Source organism: Adiantum capillus-veneris, chromosome 23 (assembly GCF_014529385.1).
Source record: "Adiantum capillus-veneris isolate H3 chromosome 23, ASM1452938v2, whole genome shotgun sequence".
Lineage (NCBI taxonomy): Eukaryota > Viridiplantae > Streptophyta > Polypodiopsida > Polypodiales > Pteridaceae > Adiantum > Adiantum capillus-veneris.
The window spans coordinates 73,870,952-73,887,248 of record NC_140953.1 but is presented as its reverse complement, the minus strand read 5'-3'; the positions used below and the strand labels follow the sequence as shown (position 1 = coordinate 73,887,248).

Below are 16,297 nucleotides of genomic sequence, written 5' to 3'. Positions count from 1 at the left end.
GGTGGGGAGGCCATTGCAAAGCGCAAAGCCAAAATGTGTAGACCACAAGCAACCACGACTCCCACATGAGGAGCAACCAAAGAGGCTCGCCGGGTGTGCTATCTTTGCCTATGTTAGGATGCATGCAAGTGCATGTACTCATGGTCGGGCCAATTTCTATACACATTGTTCCAAATTTTGTTTGCATACAAGGCATGATGTAAATTAAAGCATCCACAAGGTGTAATATATCAGTATTCTATGACCGATAAGCTATGCTTCAAATTTTTTGGGCTATTTGAATCACATGACAGTACATGTGACTTCTTCCCGTTCAACTAAGCCAAGAATTTGAAGGAGCAAGGCCACATCCGACAAGGCTAGTAAAAAGCACTGGGAAGACCGTAAGCACAAGGGTACGCGCAAAGTTTCCTTCAAGCAAGGCAACACACATTTCCAAGGCTCTCTCAAGGAGGGTAATGTGGACCAGCGTGGCAATTCAAGTTTGATAGAGCACGGCCCTGTATAGGGTGTGTGAGTCCATACACAACCATGCGAGGCAAGGCATGCTAGTTTGGTGGACATTACGCCCGACAATGTCAAGGACAACATCTACCAACTTACCATCAATTGTTTGGTTGACGATTGACAAGGTTGATTCTAATTAAGGTATCCAAGGCATACACAATGGTACAATAATTTATTTTATTTAATTAGCACTTATTTTTCCCCTATGGCTATTACTATCTTCTTTTAGGCACTTATTTTGCCTCGATGGAAGACACCAACTCATTTATGATTGAATTCTTTCATTTTGATATGCAACTAACCCATGTTTTTTCTATCAGTAAGCGTGGTTATGAACCATAGCTCCCCAATTCAAGTGGCATTTATTTTGCCAATTCTTTATCAATTCATAGCAAGATTAAGTTGAGTATGATTCACAGTTATATCTTTTCTTTTGACACAGATGCCATGGATCTTTCAAGTTTTTTTTTTTTACTATGACACATTTTCCAGAAGATTATTGGCTCCAATTATTGTCTCCTACAACAAAGTGCTCATCAAAAAAATTGCAAGATTTCAAGCCCTCTTGATGGGTATCCGTTTCATCGTTTATTAACAGTTTACCACTCAAGTAGGTCTAAGCACATGAATAGATTTCAAGTGGAGCTCAACTTTTCTCGTTGTTCTCTTAAGTGCAATATCAAGGACGTTCTGTGACACGGATGCACAAGTCCGATATGAAGACACCGTGAGTGTAGTTTTACTTATAGCAATGATCATATGTATGATCACAATTGGCAATTTTATGGTAGTTTAAGTAGAGCCGATACAACATGTGCTTCTAGTTTGTTTTTCAGCAATTCTTCTATCATTATATCTACAAGATGATATGGTGTATCTTGAGTGTGTCTTGAACAACGTGCAAACCAAGATCGTTTTCACTCCATCAAGATACTACACGTGTAGTAGATGCGTTTCCAGCTCAGTTTTTCACATCAATGTTTCTCTTCGAGGATATTCACATGTATATATGTCTACGAGCAAGTACAAGTTATGTGGCTAACTTTGAGTATTCTTATTAGCATGACCATAGCAGGACACTGGCCTTGATCGATCTAGGATCATGTTTGGTTACTCAAACTAGAGGCAATGTGGAGACATACAAGCACAAAGTTTTAGGCCAAGGGATGTAGGTTGATTATTGTGTAGCCATAATTGGGCACACTATGCCATTCCTCAGATTATGGAGTAAAGAAGTTACAGGAATGTCATGAAGTTTAATAGCGATACTCCACATTAGGCTCTTCTTCTTTCAGGAGAACGACACCAGTTTTGAGATTTACTTTGAATGTGGAGAGTAAACGTTCAGGTGGACTAAAACATAGGGCACCACCTTTTGTCATGTGTCACGTGCAAGTCCAAAATGCTCGTCAATCGCTTGGCTGATTTGCATTAATAAGAAGCATTCTAGTTTTTAGAAGGAATTCCGAGAGAGAGAGAGAGAGAGAGAGAGAGAGAGAGAGAGAGAGAGAGAGAGAGTTTTGCTCAATAAGAGCATCCCACTTGAGGTAGGCTCTTCTAAGCTTCAAGTAAAGGTTCCTTTTGGCCAAACAGAACACAAGATGTTTGATTCAATCATTTAGTTCAATCTTTGCAATGAACAGATAGTTCCACATATATGTACCAGATACATGCATACTTAGCTTAGGGGCTCCTAAAGATAGGGTAGATGGCCTATTAGAGATCTTCATGGTTGTATAATGATTGACGTTCCCATTAATTGGCTTAAATAGGTTTGAGTTACGGTAGAGCTTGACCCTAAACTCTTCTCAAAATGAAAGTTCAGTACCATACTCCACCTTTTCTCTTGCAAACACTCCCTCTCAATCATTAGACAATTTTCATCAACTTCAATTACAAATTCCATGATGCAATTGACTTGAACAATAAAATTAGAGCTATGGGTCAATTTTGCTCCAAAACCATTTAACATTTGCCAAGGATAATAAAGGTAAAAAGTGTTTCCATAGATTTCAGAATAGTGACTTGAGGATGTGTTTAATGCAAAAACTGGAATTTTTCCATCTACATTATCTCTAATACGAATGAAAATGGTTTGAGAATAAGATAAAACAGGTTGATGGCCATCCTTTAAGCAAACTCAATAACAGAGCCTAGCAAAGCTGGAGATACAAATACACTATGCAAGTATAATAACCTCTGACATAGCATGTTCACTAATAACAAATGCCACACCTCATGCCCACATGGTTATGGTGCACACGCTTGCTTTTAGATTTATCATGATGATTGAAAGCCTAAAGGACCCCCGAAGAAGCTAGCGAGGCGATGAATCATACCAAAGGACTTTACACATACGCAACAAGGCGAGTTGTGCACCCACCAGATTCAAGGATCCTACAAGCTGTCACAGTGTACGCAACAATTTTTTTCCTGCACATGGTATATACCAAACTTTTGGCAATCAACAATCAGTAACGATGTGACGAATATGAAAATCCAACAATTAAACCCAGTGTTAGAAAAAAGCCAGCGTCTAGTGTATTTTAACCGGCTGAAATTATAAAATCCCGGAAAGATTTTGAGCTTGCCTTTAAGAAAACCAGAAAATTTACAGAAGTTTTAGTGTAATTACAGGCAAAAGCTTCAAATTTTGAGCTAAAAATCGGGAGAATTTCAAGTTTCCCCTTATTTTGATCAGTTAAGAAAAATGTATTTTTCTAGCCCTGAAATTTCAACCGCTTTTCCCCTTAATAAGAGAACCTAGGAGAGTCTGTATGGAAAGCCCCGGGGTTCAAGGATTCCAAATTGTAAGGACACCATAAAAAGGTATGCCCCTTTTGGAGTTTGGGACCAAACTATTTGTCATATGTACGGTCACATGTGAACCCTTAGTGAGGATTCTAACTCTTACAATGAAAAAGGGAAAATCTTCCCAAAGTGGGGACTTTTTAACCTTTTCAAAGGTGCACATTCTTTTAGGAGAGCTCTTGAGATGATGTGAATAATTCCATCATGCAGCACAAACCTCTTTGTAATCTTGTCTTCTCCAAGCGTACAACAAGAAACTTGCCATACGGGGAATCTAGTGTAATCATTGTGGTTTTACCACAACGCTGCTTAGCAAACCCAAGGTACTCTCCACTGAGCACAACAAACCTTCACAAAATGTGAGTTTGGCACAATGCCAATACTCCACCTCATGTCTCTCATACAACACCTCTCAATCATTAAACAATTTTCATCAGCCATAATTACATATTTCCACCATCGTTTGACTTGAACAATAAGATTGCAGCTATGTCCTCAAGGTTTGCCAAGAATATAAAATAAAAAATAATGGTGGGAAAGGTTTCCACAGATTTCAACATTAGTAATTTGAGATGTTCATCGCAACTACTAATCTTGTGCCATAGCATGTTCGTTGCAAGATGAAAGTACACGATGACGACAGCAAATAACTAATTCCTCGGCAAACCATATTGTAACCAGAATTGAAAACCAAATTGTGAGGAAAAGCTGGATGTAAGGTTAATCAATTTGGGTAGGTTGACATATTACAATTCATAGCTCAAGGGCAAACATTGAAGAAAATAAAATAATCTAACAGTCAAACCACCCATCCACTCGTAGAAATCCAGTATTTCTTTTGAAAAAACCGTTTACCTGAAGTGATTTGACCTTGGAGAAAGGTTCTTCCAATGTCAGATTTCATCACACCTCAGAAACCCCAAAGGACTCGACGGATACCAAATACTCACCTTGAGATATATAAGGTAGACTGCAAAACATGTATTCCACAACTCTTTCTATACATATAGCACAAGGGTCTTGTATCAAGACAGCACTTGCAGATTCGTTCAGCTTTGGGCCAAAGGACACTTTCATCTTCACGTTCGTGCACTCAGTTTTGCCTGCCATTTATCAGCACAGCTAATAGCATGCGTGCGCATCTTTGGTGAAAGCTGCTGTATCAGAGCATCTCTTAAATGGGTGGCAGCCGTTTCACCAGCACGTGTGGCCAGTTCAAGAAAGACCAGAGCAAGACCTCCATCATTCTCCTGCAAAATATACACAGCCCATTAGAACAACTTTATTTTTACCTTGATTATCTAATAGCGGTCTCGACAATCCTGTAAGCAGACCCACGCCACTTGGCAATATCTCATTGGAGGAGATATTAAAGAGGAGTTAAATTATTGTTAAATTAACTGCGCTGCTGGTAAAAAGCGCATGATTTGCTAAAAATATGCAGAAAAGCGTGCAGCCACTACCTATATAGCAGCGTGCAGAAAAGCAGCGCGTGCGCACACACGCACACACACACACACAGAGAGAGAGAGAGAGAGAGAGAGAGAGAGAGCAGTAATTGACGCAGACTGCAGAAGACGGTTGACGCAACACGCAGAGTGCAGAAGAAGGTAGCAGAGAGGTAAATATTTTTTACAATAGCTGCTGCTCTTCATGTGTGCGTGTAAGAGAGAGCACTGCGTCTCTGTTGCTGCGCTGTACCTGTTTTTCCTTGCTACAGGGGAGAGAGAGAGAGAGAGAGAGAGAGAGAGAGAGAGAGAGAGAGAGAGAGAGAGAATTCACGATGATGTTGCAGTCTACTAAGTGTCTTGCGTTTTCCTTGCTGCCGAGGGGAGAAAGAGAGAGAGGCGTTTCTGTACTATGTTGCGTTTTCCTTGCTGCCGGGAGGAGAGAGAGAGAGAGAGAGAGATGCGTTCATCTTGGCTGACTCGGAGCCAGAGAGAGAGAGAGAGAGAGAGAGCCCGTCCCCTCTGCCATCCCCATATCATGGCGACCCTCTGACGACCTCCAACCTGCAAGCAACGCCCACCTCTTGGCGTTCATCTTGGCTGACTCGGAGCCAGAGAGAGAGAGAGAGAGAGAGAGAGAGAGAGAGTAACTAAGTCAGACTTTGTAAATAATTAATTTATTTACGAGAAAAGAATTATCTAATTAGTTGTGTGCACACCAGAATAGACCTAGCAGTTCTAAGGCCTCACGTGAGCCTAAATGCGGGCCACAACACCTCAGAGGGACCTTAGCAGAAATTACCCTGAAGCCTTAGTGATTGGGAAATCGGGTCTTCAGAAAGGGGTAAGCAGTAACCTCAGATTTTAGGCTCGGGAAAAAATACGCGCGTCAGTACAAGCACATGAATGAGATGGGGTCCTTAGAACAGTGACCCTAAGGCTAATAAAGCTAATAAAACCTTAGGGTAAGTTTCGTTAAATTAAATTTAACGGTCCGTACTCGGGCAGGCGGCCGGACAAGTGTGAACAGGTAAAGGCGGTGCAGTGCTCGTGCGGCATTGCGCCGGCAGACCTTTGGTGTTCTCATAAAAGAATCATTGGTAGCAGTTGTTAGTTAGTTGCACATTTTTTTAATTAATGAGCTAGAAGTTTATAAAGTCAAAAGTTGAATGGTTTTTAAGTTTTTAAAGTAAGTGTGCCAAGTGGCACACTTACCAATGCAAACTAACTCTCTCTCACTCACTCTCACCCTCTCTCTCTTCCTAGCGCCCCCTCTCCCTGATGGCTATTTAGGAGCCCCCCCTCCCCCATTTTCAGGGTGCACTGCTCTCTCCCATCCAGAAGTCCAAAAGATTCTCCATACTCTTGAAAAAGGGAAGGAGAAAATGCCGATGGGGTCGGGAGAAATCCCGCAGAACCCAAAGGCGCCACAACCAAGAAAAGATCCTTTGATTGGAACTTCCCGCATGCACGAGAGGCAGAAGAAATCTCCAGAACGTCATGTGCGGTTTAATCCAAAAGTTCAAGAGCAGAACCCCCCTGATTCCCCTCAGTTCTCTTTCATGAAGGATCTGGAAGACATAGTTTCTCCGGAAGATATGTTTCTCGACGATCCGTCGCAGCAAGAAGTACATTCAAGGGAAAGGACTCCTGTCCCCAAGGAGTCTAAGCATAGAAAGAAGGAGCACCATAAGAAGAAGCACCACAGGCAGAAAACATTCAAGTCGGGAGATAGAGATGTGAAATTCGACACCTACAATGGACGGAGTGATAATGACAAAGCTTTGGCTTTCATCCGCCAATTTGAAGTTGCATTTGCTGAAGGGAAAGATCCAAGCTTCGCCATGTCAGTTTGTACCTGAAAGGCACCACCAGCAACTGGTGGTTAACCCTTATCCTGGAAGATCGCAAACCCCAAGATTGGACTGCCTTCAAGAAGGAGTTCTACACATAGTTCCTTCCTCCAGACTATGAGAAAGAGGTAAAGAAAGAATGGGATCGACTTTCACAGTCAGAGAACGAAACTGTTCCACGCTATGTGGATAGGTTTTGGGACATTCTCTTGAAAGTCACTCCATTCAAGAAGATTGACAATTCGGAGAAGATGCGCAAGTTTGAAGCAGGTTTGCATGAAGCCTTGCAAAAGGCTATGAAGCTTTACCCTCGAGGTAACTTGCAGATACTTATGGAATCAGCCCGCATAGCTGATGGAATACATGACAAGGGTACTCCCAGGAAGATGGAGCAAAGCACTTACCATGCCAAGCAGAAGGCTCTCCATGAGCAGCCTACCTCTTCTACTTCTTCTCAAAAGAAGAAAAGAACCGACTCCGAAGGAGAAGCAAAGTCAAATCAGCCCAAGAAAGGGAGATATCTCTCTCCTGCTGAGTTGCGAACCTACATTAGTGAAGGAAGATGCTTCAAGTGCGGACAAGTTGGTCATATGAAGGGTGACTGTCCAACCAAACCTCCACAACCACCCTCTTCCAATGCAGTCCCAGATGTACAGGGAAATACAACCAAGGATGGAAAAGAAAGAGCTCTTCTCAAAGCATGGGGTAGTATCAACAACCAGCGGGCTCTTATTTTGTTTGACCCTGGTAGTACAGACAACTTCATCTCTACCAAGCTAGCTGACGACCTGAACTTGCAGCCCAATCGTTTTGGAGTCTCTATTCAAGCGCAATCTGCTTTCAAAGGGCAGAACTCAAACTCTACTCCAATCATAGGGAAGTTGAATCTAAAGGTCGACGACTACAAGGATCAAGAGTCTTTCTTACTAGCTTCACTTGAAGGATGCGATGTTATCTTGGGAATGCCTTGGCACTACAAGATGCATCCCATTCCTGACTATGTTCAGAAAACCTTATCTTTTGCTCATAAAGGAAAGGAGTATCTTGTACTTGCAGATGCAGGTGATTGGCGTATTCCTATCGCCAATCACATTGCCATCAAGAAAGAAATGAAAAAGTGTGTTTCAGCGTACTTGATTTTTGCAAGAGAGAGAGATGTGTCTGTTTCACAACTTTCTTCCTCTTTAGAGCAAAAAAGACTTAAGTTAATAGAAAGATATAAAGATTGTTTTGCAGATGAACTTCCAAATGAACTCCCACCTTCGCGACCTGAGGATCATACAATTGATTTGATCCCAGGAAGTTCTCCTCCAAATCAGCCCCCTTATCGAGTTAGTCTAATGCAGCAAGAGGAAATTCTCAAGCAGGTTAACGAACTTAAAGATCTGGAACATTTGCACATGCACCCCGAACAATGCTTGCGTCCCATCTCTGAACTGTGTATTTCTTTTTTCCACTGATCCTAGAAAATTTATCGCAACTACCAAGCTCTTTTTATTTATTGAGTTGAAAGTTCCATTATGGTTTGCAATAGTTCTTTGAACATTAATTTGTTGCCTACTTCCATTATATTCATCCCTTCTACTTCTTTTTTCGTCGTCCAATTTCATTATATTAGTCTCTTCTAATTTGAATCAGACTAACTTGTATCTATTGTGTTCACAGTTGCATTTAAGTGTAGGTCTTCTCAATGGAAATCGCTACTACGCTACGTGCTACCCGCAAAAGGCGCCGTGAATACGCCGCTTTTCAAACTATGAATAGACGAAAAATTCTACTCTATCCTGTTGCTTCTTCATGGTTACATATTTATGAGGCTTGGCAAGAAGAATGCAACATCACAGCTCGCAACATTTCCATTTGCGAAAGTTGTGGCATTTGCAACCTATCAAAAAAAGATACCCACAACGATGGTCTTAATACCACACGCACAAAGCTAGCAAGTGCAATCTTATTGCAAACAACTGCAATGCATAATCTCAACGTGAATTGGACTTGCTGTTCTGCTTGCCTGAAAAATTCACGAGCAAGCAGTGTTGTCATCTTGCAACCCGACTACATACAAGCCATCCTAAACACAAATCAACTAATTGTGAAACTCCTTAGCGTCATCGATGTTACAATCAACGTCACAAAAACAACAACTACGGTTGCAAAAGGCTTGCTTGATAGAAGATCGCTACTCGACAATCCACTGATCTGTTGGTCGACAAAGCAAAACATGTCTCGGCCAACTTCGTTACTTGCAAACACGCCACTAGCAGCAGTGCTAGCATACAACATAAAGAATAATCCAATTCTCAAGAAGTACCGGTGCATCGCTGAGCAGCCAAACAAAAGGACATCTATTTGTATTCTATCAGCATCGGCTATACAGAATACCGTAAGGGACCACTCAGAGAACAATCCATTTGAACTTATGCAACAAGCAGAAGCACAATGTGAAATTAGCATATTGCAAAATTTGTTCAACACAACAAACAGAGCTGCATTTACTGCTAAAGACAAACACGAGTTTGGTTCCATACAAATACCTATACCGCTTATCTAAGCGAGCGGACAGTTAGTTTTCAATACAATGGACTTCCGTCTCATGAATCTGAAGTGCAAGATATTACATTAGAATCAGGGATATTCCCTTTCCTCTTTCCCACAGGAAAAGGAAACTACCAAGGAGAATTCGACTTCAGTGAATACATTAGAATGAGAATCGGAACTTTCTTCTCTGTATACACATTGTACAAGCCATATTTGCTCATGATGTACCAATTGAAACAAGCTATCATGATTGCAAACTCCACAAACAGTACATTTTTACAAAGGGATATTGATAACTACAAACGAGCACACACCGCGGCATCTACACATGATGCAGTGAAGCATATTATTCGATACAATCTCCCAGCCACAATGCCAGGTACTCCACCATGGCATCGACGAAACTTGAGAGACCTCATAACAATGGTGGACACATGGGGACTACCACATCTGTTCTTGACATTCACTGCTGATGAGGTTTCCCAAACAAGATGGCAAGAAGTCATCACGATTGAAAAACTTGCTCAAGGCTACAACCAAGACTTCAAGTGGAACAATTGCCCCGTAGAGTGTGCAACACTGTTTCACCTTCGCTTGTACGCTTCCTAAATAAACACATCATCAATGGAAGTAGCATACTTGGCCATGTAGACCATCACATGGTGCGCTACGAAGTGCAAAATCGAGGCTCACTCCATGCACATGTCATACTGTGGATCTCTAACGAAGATTTGTGCCGAGTTACAAATGAGATTGCTGCATACATACCAACAGAATCACAAGACACCTTCACCACTGAGCTACGAACCCTCGTTACCACGAAACAGATACACAGATGCAGAGATTCTTGCTGAGTCATGGGATCAGCTAGAGTGTGCAAATACGGATTTCCGTTTGAACCACAGTACAGCACAACTTCAACTATGGATGCCTTTATTGCTAGATGGCTTTACTACCTCCCTGGGTATGACCATCGAAATGTTGTCCCGTACCATCCCACAATCTTGCTCCTATGGAAGGCACACATGAATATTCAAAGAGTCACAAATTCATCTATATCGCATTACCTTCTCAAATATGCAATGAAACCAGAACCCCTTGGAAAACTGAACCTCTCCACAGACGATGCAGCAAGGCTTGGACTTCATGGCTTGGACAAAGTAAAGCTTCAACTAATTGCAGCCTCTGTATTATCAAAGCCAATATTTGCGATGACAGAGGCAGCAATCAACTGTTTAAAGATTCCAATCATCACAAGGAGTGAACAGGTTGAATACATCGACTCCTCTCCACCATCACTACGGCAAAGGTTGCTATCTCGTAGCCAGACTATAGTCATGCATCCAATTGATTTATATTGTGCAAGGCCCCTTCATTTTGAAAAGATGACATTCTATGACTACCACAGAAGGTATAAAATTTTGAAGCCACACGAACATACTCTTGTACTGAGTTTCCGTGATGCGTACAACAACAGCATCATAGAGAAACAACGCCTCGTCAGATTTACAGAGTACGATCCTGGCCATCAAACAGAGGGATTCTTTTTCAATGTCTTGTTGCAAAAACTTCCCTTTAGGAACGAGATGGAGCTTCTATCACCAACTAACACACTCTCTTCTTACTTCCTGGAGTGCAAAATCCGTCGGATCATTCTTGATGATGAAGACTTGGAGATGTACATAAATGAGCACACCCAACGCAATATGCTCGTCTCTGAAAATACAGGACACACTTTAAACCTCATAAAACAAAAGTTCATCCTCAATCGTGAAGATCCACTCACTTATACAGTGAATGACACAGTTGAACCAGGAGTATCTCAAAGTCGTACTACAATGCTGAAGCTGCTGCAAGAGTTCGCTGAGACCAACAATGCAGCTCTGACCTCTCAACAACAAGAAATCTTCGACCGTATATCAGGTCTGAGTAATGGCCTCCATGTCATTACAGGTGTTCCAGGATGTGGAAAAACATTCCTCATAAAATTCTTCACCTCAAGCTTCATAAAAAATAATAAGACCGTTATCCTGACCGCATCAACTGGAGCAACGGCCGCTCGCTTTAGCAGCCTTGCAACCACAGTCCACTATCAATTCAGGATCCCTTGTTCTAAGCAACATTTCCCACAAGCAATTCATCCCACAGATGAAAGATTTGTCGCTATACATGGTGCCAACGTCATTATCATAGACGAGATATCAATGCTAACGAGTACAATCTTCAATATGGTCGTTCGCCAGATAGTTAACATCACCAACGGAACACTCCTTGACCCATTCAGTCAGAAGCTCATATTGCTTTTTGGGGATTTGGCGCAACTTCCTCCAATCTGCCATCACCAGGAGCCATTATGCCACGTTTGCAATATACAAAACTCAGCTTACATCGCTGCAGCCACTACCCACAACATGACCTTCTCAGTTCGCCATGCTGCAGACCCCACTTACGTCCAATTCTTAGATACGATCCGTGTCAAGCAACCAACAGAACAACAAATAGCAGAAACGCTGTCACAGTGTGTAATCAATGAAACTGAACTCTTGCGAGTAATCGATGACGCTACTACACTGATATGTACTCATAGGGAAGACGTATATAAGTACAACAACTTGATTCTGCAAAAGTCTTTCTCGGCATCTGATATTGTTGCCATTCCACTGAAGACCAATGCTCTTGACGAACCATTGCTGCAGGAATGGCTCCAAGACAAGGCATTCCATGAGATGGACATTACTGCAATTGGGGCTAGATGTATGATTACAGAAAATATTAACTTGGCTATGGGTGTTGCGAATGGATCCACCTGCCGTATACTTTCCTATTCATACGACTGTACCGGTCAAATTACTGCTATAGAAGTAATGCTACTTTCCATTGATACCACCATGACAATACGAAGGACTAAACATGCTACAAGAGCAATCAATGGCAAATGGTTCCACAAAAGCACATTCCCTTTGTCACTCGTGTACGCAATCACTGGACACAAATCTCAAGGAGCTACGATATCAAAGAAAGCCATCCTCATTATAAAACAAGCTTTTGCCCCAGGATTGGCATACGTCATGTTCTCTTGAGTGACAGAAAGACGCCATCTCAAAATATTGAACATCCCAACCCCAAAGATGTTCTGGCCGGCCAATAGAACACTCCCCCAATGGTTAGACATTTCCTCGCTCGTCTTTAGACATTTCATCGCTTATTTTTATACATTTTCTCGCTTTTTTTCACAAACAAGTCCTCTAGCTCTTTCGGTCTTTCATCTCGTAAGGTGCATGGACTACACAAACAATTACTTGACGACAGTTTTCTTGACTGCAGATTTTCTTCATAGCAAGTAACAACCTCCAGCATCTCCTCATGGACACCAATCAGGTAACCATTCCTCAAATTAATCTATTTTGTAGCTAGATTTTATGCCATTCAATATGTACAAAACTCAACCATCATATTTCTCTTTCTCTATCATTCAGATATTCGATAAATTCATCAACATCGCAGCTACCTCAAAACCAAAAAACAATTATTCTGCATACCCATCTTCAAATCAAATGCGCCTAGCAAATATGGTTGGCGAGGCTCCGAGTACTTTCATCGAAGGGTTCCGCACGACTCAACTCCTCCACTCATACATCAATAAATGTAGCAATCGAAACAAAGAATATAGAAATAACGAGCTAAAGCGGGCAACAGGTACTTCGAGCTCTTCATATTCTTGTATTGCAAACACTAATAGTTAACAAATTTGGTTGCTTCTCAACATCTATCCTTCTTTTTCTACAGGGTTACAGAAAGAGATACTGCTATCGTTGGGCATTGACTTCGATGAGTCAAACAAACTACTGCTTGACACAGAAGCCCAAGAAATACGAACACAAAGACTGCTGGTATCACCACCTATGCAATCGAGATGCTACACTACGGTTACAAAATTGCCCTCGACAAATTGGTTGTTCTCGACAAGAATACAACAAGCGAGGCACTTTCCAACATGGTCAAAGAGTTTGGGAACGAATTCAAAGGAAACGAGAGAGCAATCTTAACTGATGAGAAATTCACATGGCATTTTAATAGAGACCTTTTTCATGCCCGTTTCGGTCAGACAACTGATCCATTTCGAAAGCTTCAACCACTACATGGTAACCATATGCACCCCTTATAGAATATAATTATCTGATTATTATCTGATTACATACTAATTCAACACATCACTTCAGTGCAAGACATCGACAACAAAACCAACAAGGAGATCCCCGACAACATAACAACTTCACAAGAGGAAGCAACACGTTCCGACGCTGTTCCAGCTCCCAAAAGACAACGACAGATGAAGAGAACTAAATAGTTTACTCTGTTAGGTGCAAAATCAATAACCGTGTTTACATAGGCATGACATCCGATTTTGAAGCTAGGAAAAGAGCACACATGACAAATCCACCAAAACGGATGAAACATGATGTGTCGTCCTTTCCCCCATTTTGTCAAAACTTTGAGTTTCATGTACTGCACAATACACACGATAGGAGAACTGCTATTGCACTGGAAGCACAAGAGATAATTACTCAAGATGCAACGTCCACGAAAGGATACAATAATTTGAAGGGACATCCTCCAAACTGCAAGAAATACTATTATTTAAAACACCATAGAAAAATATAGCGTGCAATGAAACTTAATTTTTGTTCTGAGGTAGCAACTCCCATTCAGTTTTCTCTTCTGTATTCAATCACTTCTCAAGAGTCTTTTCCTCTAGTATCTGTCATAATTTTTATGTTATGCTTCTCTATTATTTGTGAGACTTTCTTTATGCTGTCTTCTGTTCAGGTTATGTTCTGCAATTTTTTTCTCGATACCATATTATGTTTACCTTATGTTCTTGCTTTCCTCTACATGAACATCATTCAGCTTTCAAATTTTAGGATTCAACTGTTACCTAGATGTCTTGCAATAACATCAAGAGAAACAGACAATCCATTCCAGCAACCCCATGTCTAATACTTCTACAAAAACTTATCAACTAATAAGAGCCAAATCATGTAGCAACAACTTATATATTTTACAAAAAAATTATAAATGTACACATGCTGTACCTTGTCTTCAACATATTAAACAGCACAAAACAACAACTGCATTAGGTTTTAACACTGTTCTGGACATCCACCAAGGTTGAGAATATATTATTCTTTGAAAAAAAATAAGAAAATATAGTTGCGAACTTATGCCATCTTTAATTAATTGCTTTGTTCAGTGTCTTTGTCATATAACGTTAATCATTGGCTACACCATTGTCTTTTTTTTTCCATTCAGACTATGACAGACTTGACTACTTATCAGCTTCCTTGATTTGAATGCTTTTTCTTTTTTCAGTTTACAATGGGTAGGCCGATCCCAGCTGATCTGATTGAGCAACAGCTAGAATTTGAGACAGCAATGTATAAGTTGCAATATTGTCTTTACCCACATTTGCAAGAGCGGGTGCTCAGACACTACATGCATAAATGGACTGAGTTCATTCCATGGCCAGTTCAACCACCTACCCCATGGCATCCACATTACATCACTTGGAACACACTCGGTCAAGAAATCACCATCGACATCGCCAAGCTGTCTGGTTGCTCCACAAAACACCATTGTATGTTGTTCATGCAGATTGCGGACGTGCTCGGCCTACTCGAGACTATAGAATTGAATTACTCTAACGTGGTCCCCAACCACCTTCAGTCAGCTAAACAATTCGTTTAGCGCTATTTTCTTGTCAACCAGTTAGTCACACGCGCAACTTTGAAGATCATCTTACCGATATAGCCCTTACTTCGTGCATCAAAATCTCCCACTAATATGTGTCGTTACCTAGTCCTCCTCCTCTTCTCCACAAAAGTTCTGTCCGTTTCATTGCGAAGAAGTCATTGCATGCTACATTCAAAGTCTTACCAACTCTCGCTCGCTTAGTTCCTTTCTTGATTCATCAACTTTTTACCATACTATTTCCAATGGCTTACAGTCACTTAGCGTAACAAGATTTGAGCAAAACAAATAATAAGCTCTCCCTGTCTCTCTCTTTTAAAAAAAAAACATGCCTGCCTCTCTCTCTCTCTCTCTCTCTCTCTCTCTCTCTCTCTCTCTCTCTCTCTCTCTCTCTCTCTCTCTCTCTCTCTCTCTCTCTAAACAAAACAGTACATAAATTCCTATATATATATAAGTACGTGCTTCTTTCACACACTCCCTCCCTCTCTCTCTCTCTCAGCTTTTCTTTCTATGTTCTTTTTACTAATGTATACTCTTCTTCAATGCTTCGATGCGAACAAAATAGTATTTACAATGGTGCCCTTGCTCTCCATTCATTTCCATACATATCCAGGTACCAAACCCATAAACATCCAAGCACCAAAGGGAAGCTCTCTCTAATTGCAATAGTATTCCTTCAAACACTCTCCAACTTCATACCTTCTCCTCCAAAGCTTGGCAATCAAGGCATACTAGTTTATTGAGCACTTAATCGAACAATGTAACAGGCAGGCTAGCCCTGACTTAGTTCAAACAATCATACCCCTCACGTTTAAACATACGCACAGAACGGTCCCAAATTTAAATGCATGACACAGACACCCATCATTAGCATGCATACTTGGCACCCGTGTTGAGGGATTGTATCATGGTTAGCAGCACATATGTTTGCAAGTCTACCAGCAGATTCATGTTTTCATTTGGTGTGCTGCTATCACATGGAATTTCAAGAAGCAACCTACAGTTGCTCTATCAAGTACAAAGGCAGAGTAGAGGGGTGTTGCAGTAGCGGCATGTGAAGTAGCATGATTGGGATTGCTACTTCACGAATTTGGAGTACATGAACAGACGCATGTTGTCATCATCTACTGTGACAACCTTAGCAGCATACAGTTGGCTCGAAACTAGAGTTTCATGTGAGGATGAAGCACATTGAGGTGCATTACATCAGAGAGAGAGGGTCTTGGCAGGCAGCATCAACCTTGAGTACGTGACAACAGATGAGCAAGTTTCACATATCTTCACGAAGGCCCCTGGAATGGCAAAGTTGCAAGAGTTTCGAGCGATGCAAGCAGCAACCCATACTACAGCCATGGGAGCCTCGGCCCACCACCACAAGCTGCTTTACCCACT

General features: G+C 41.3%; 1 protein-coding gene and 1 pseudogene across 3 annotated transcripts in view; one reads left to right on the top strand and one right to left on the bottom strand.

Annotated features, from left to right (window-relative positions):
- Positions 1-3,945: 3,945 nt before the first annotated feature.
- The window catches only part of LOC147427986 (F-box protein At1g70590-like), a 62,208-nt gene continuing 49,856 nt past the window's right edge, over positions 3,946-16,297 (bottom strand). For all 3 annotated transcript variants that reach the window (XM_086496287.1, XM_086496288.1, XM_086496289.1), the window contains one exon: positions 3,946-4,568. In XM_086496287.1, the coding sequence (XP_086352413.1) occupies positions 4,398-4,568 (171 nt within the window). In that variant the 3' untranslated portion in view covers positions 3,946-4,397. The remainder of the gene's footprint in view (positions 4,569-16,297) is intronic.
- LOC147427987 (uncharacterized) lies at positions 10,015-12,109 on the top strand (annotated as a pseudogene).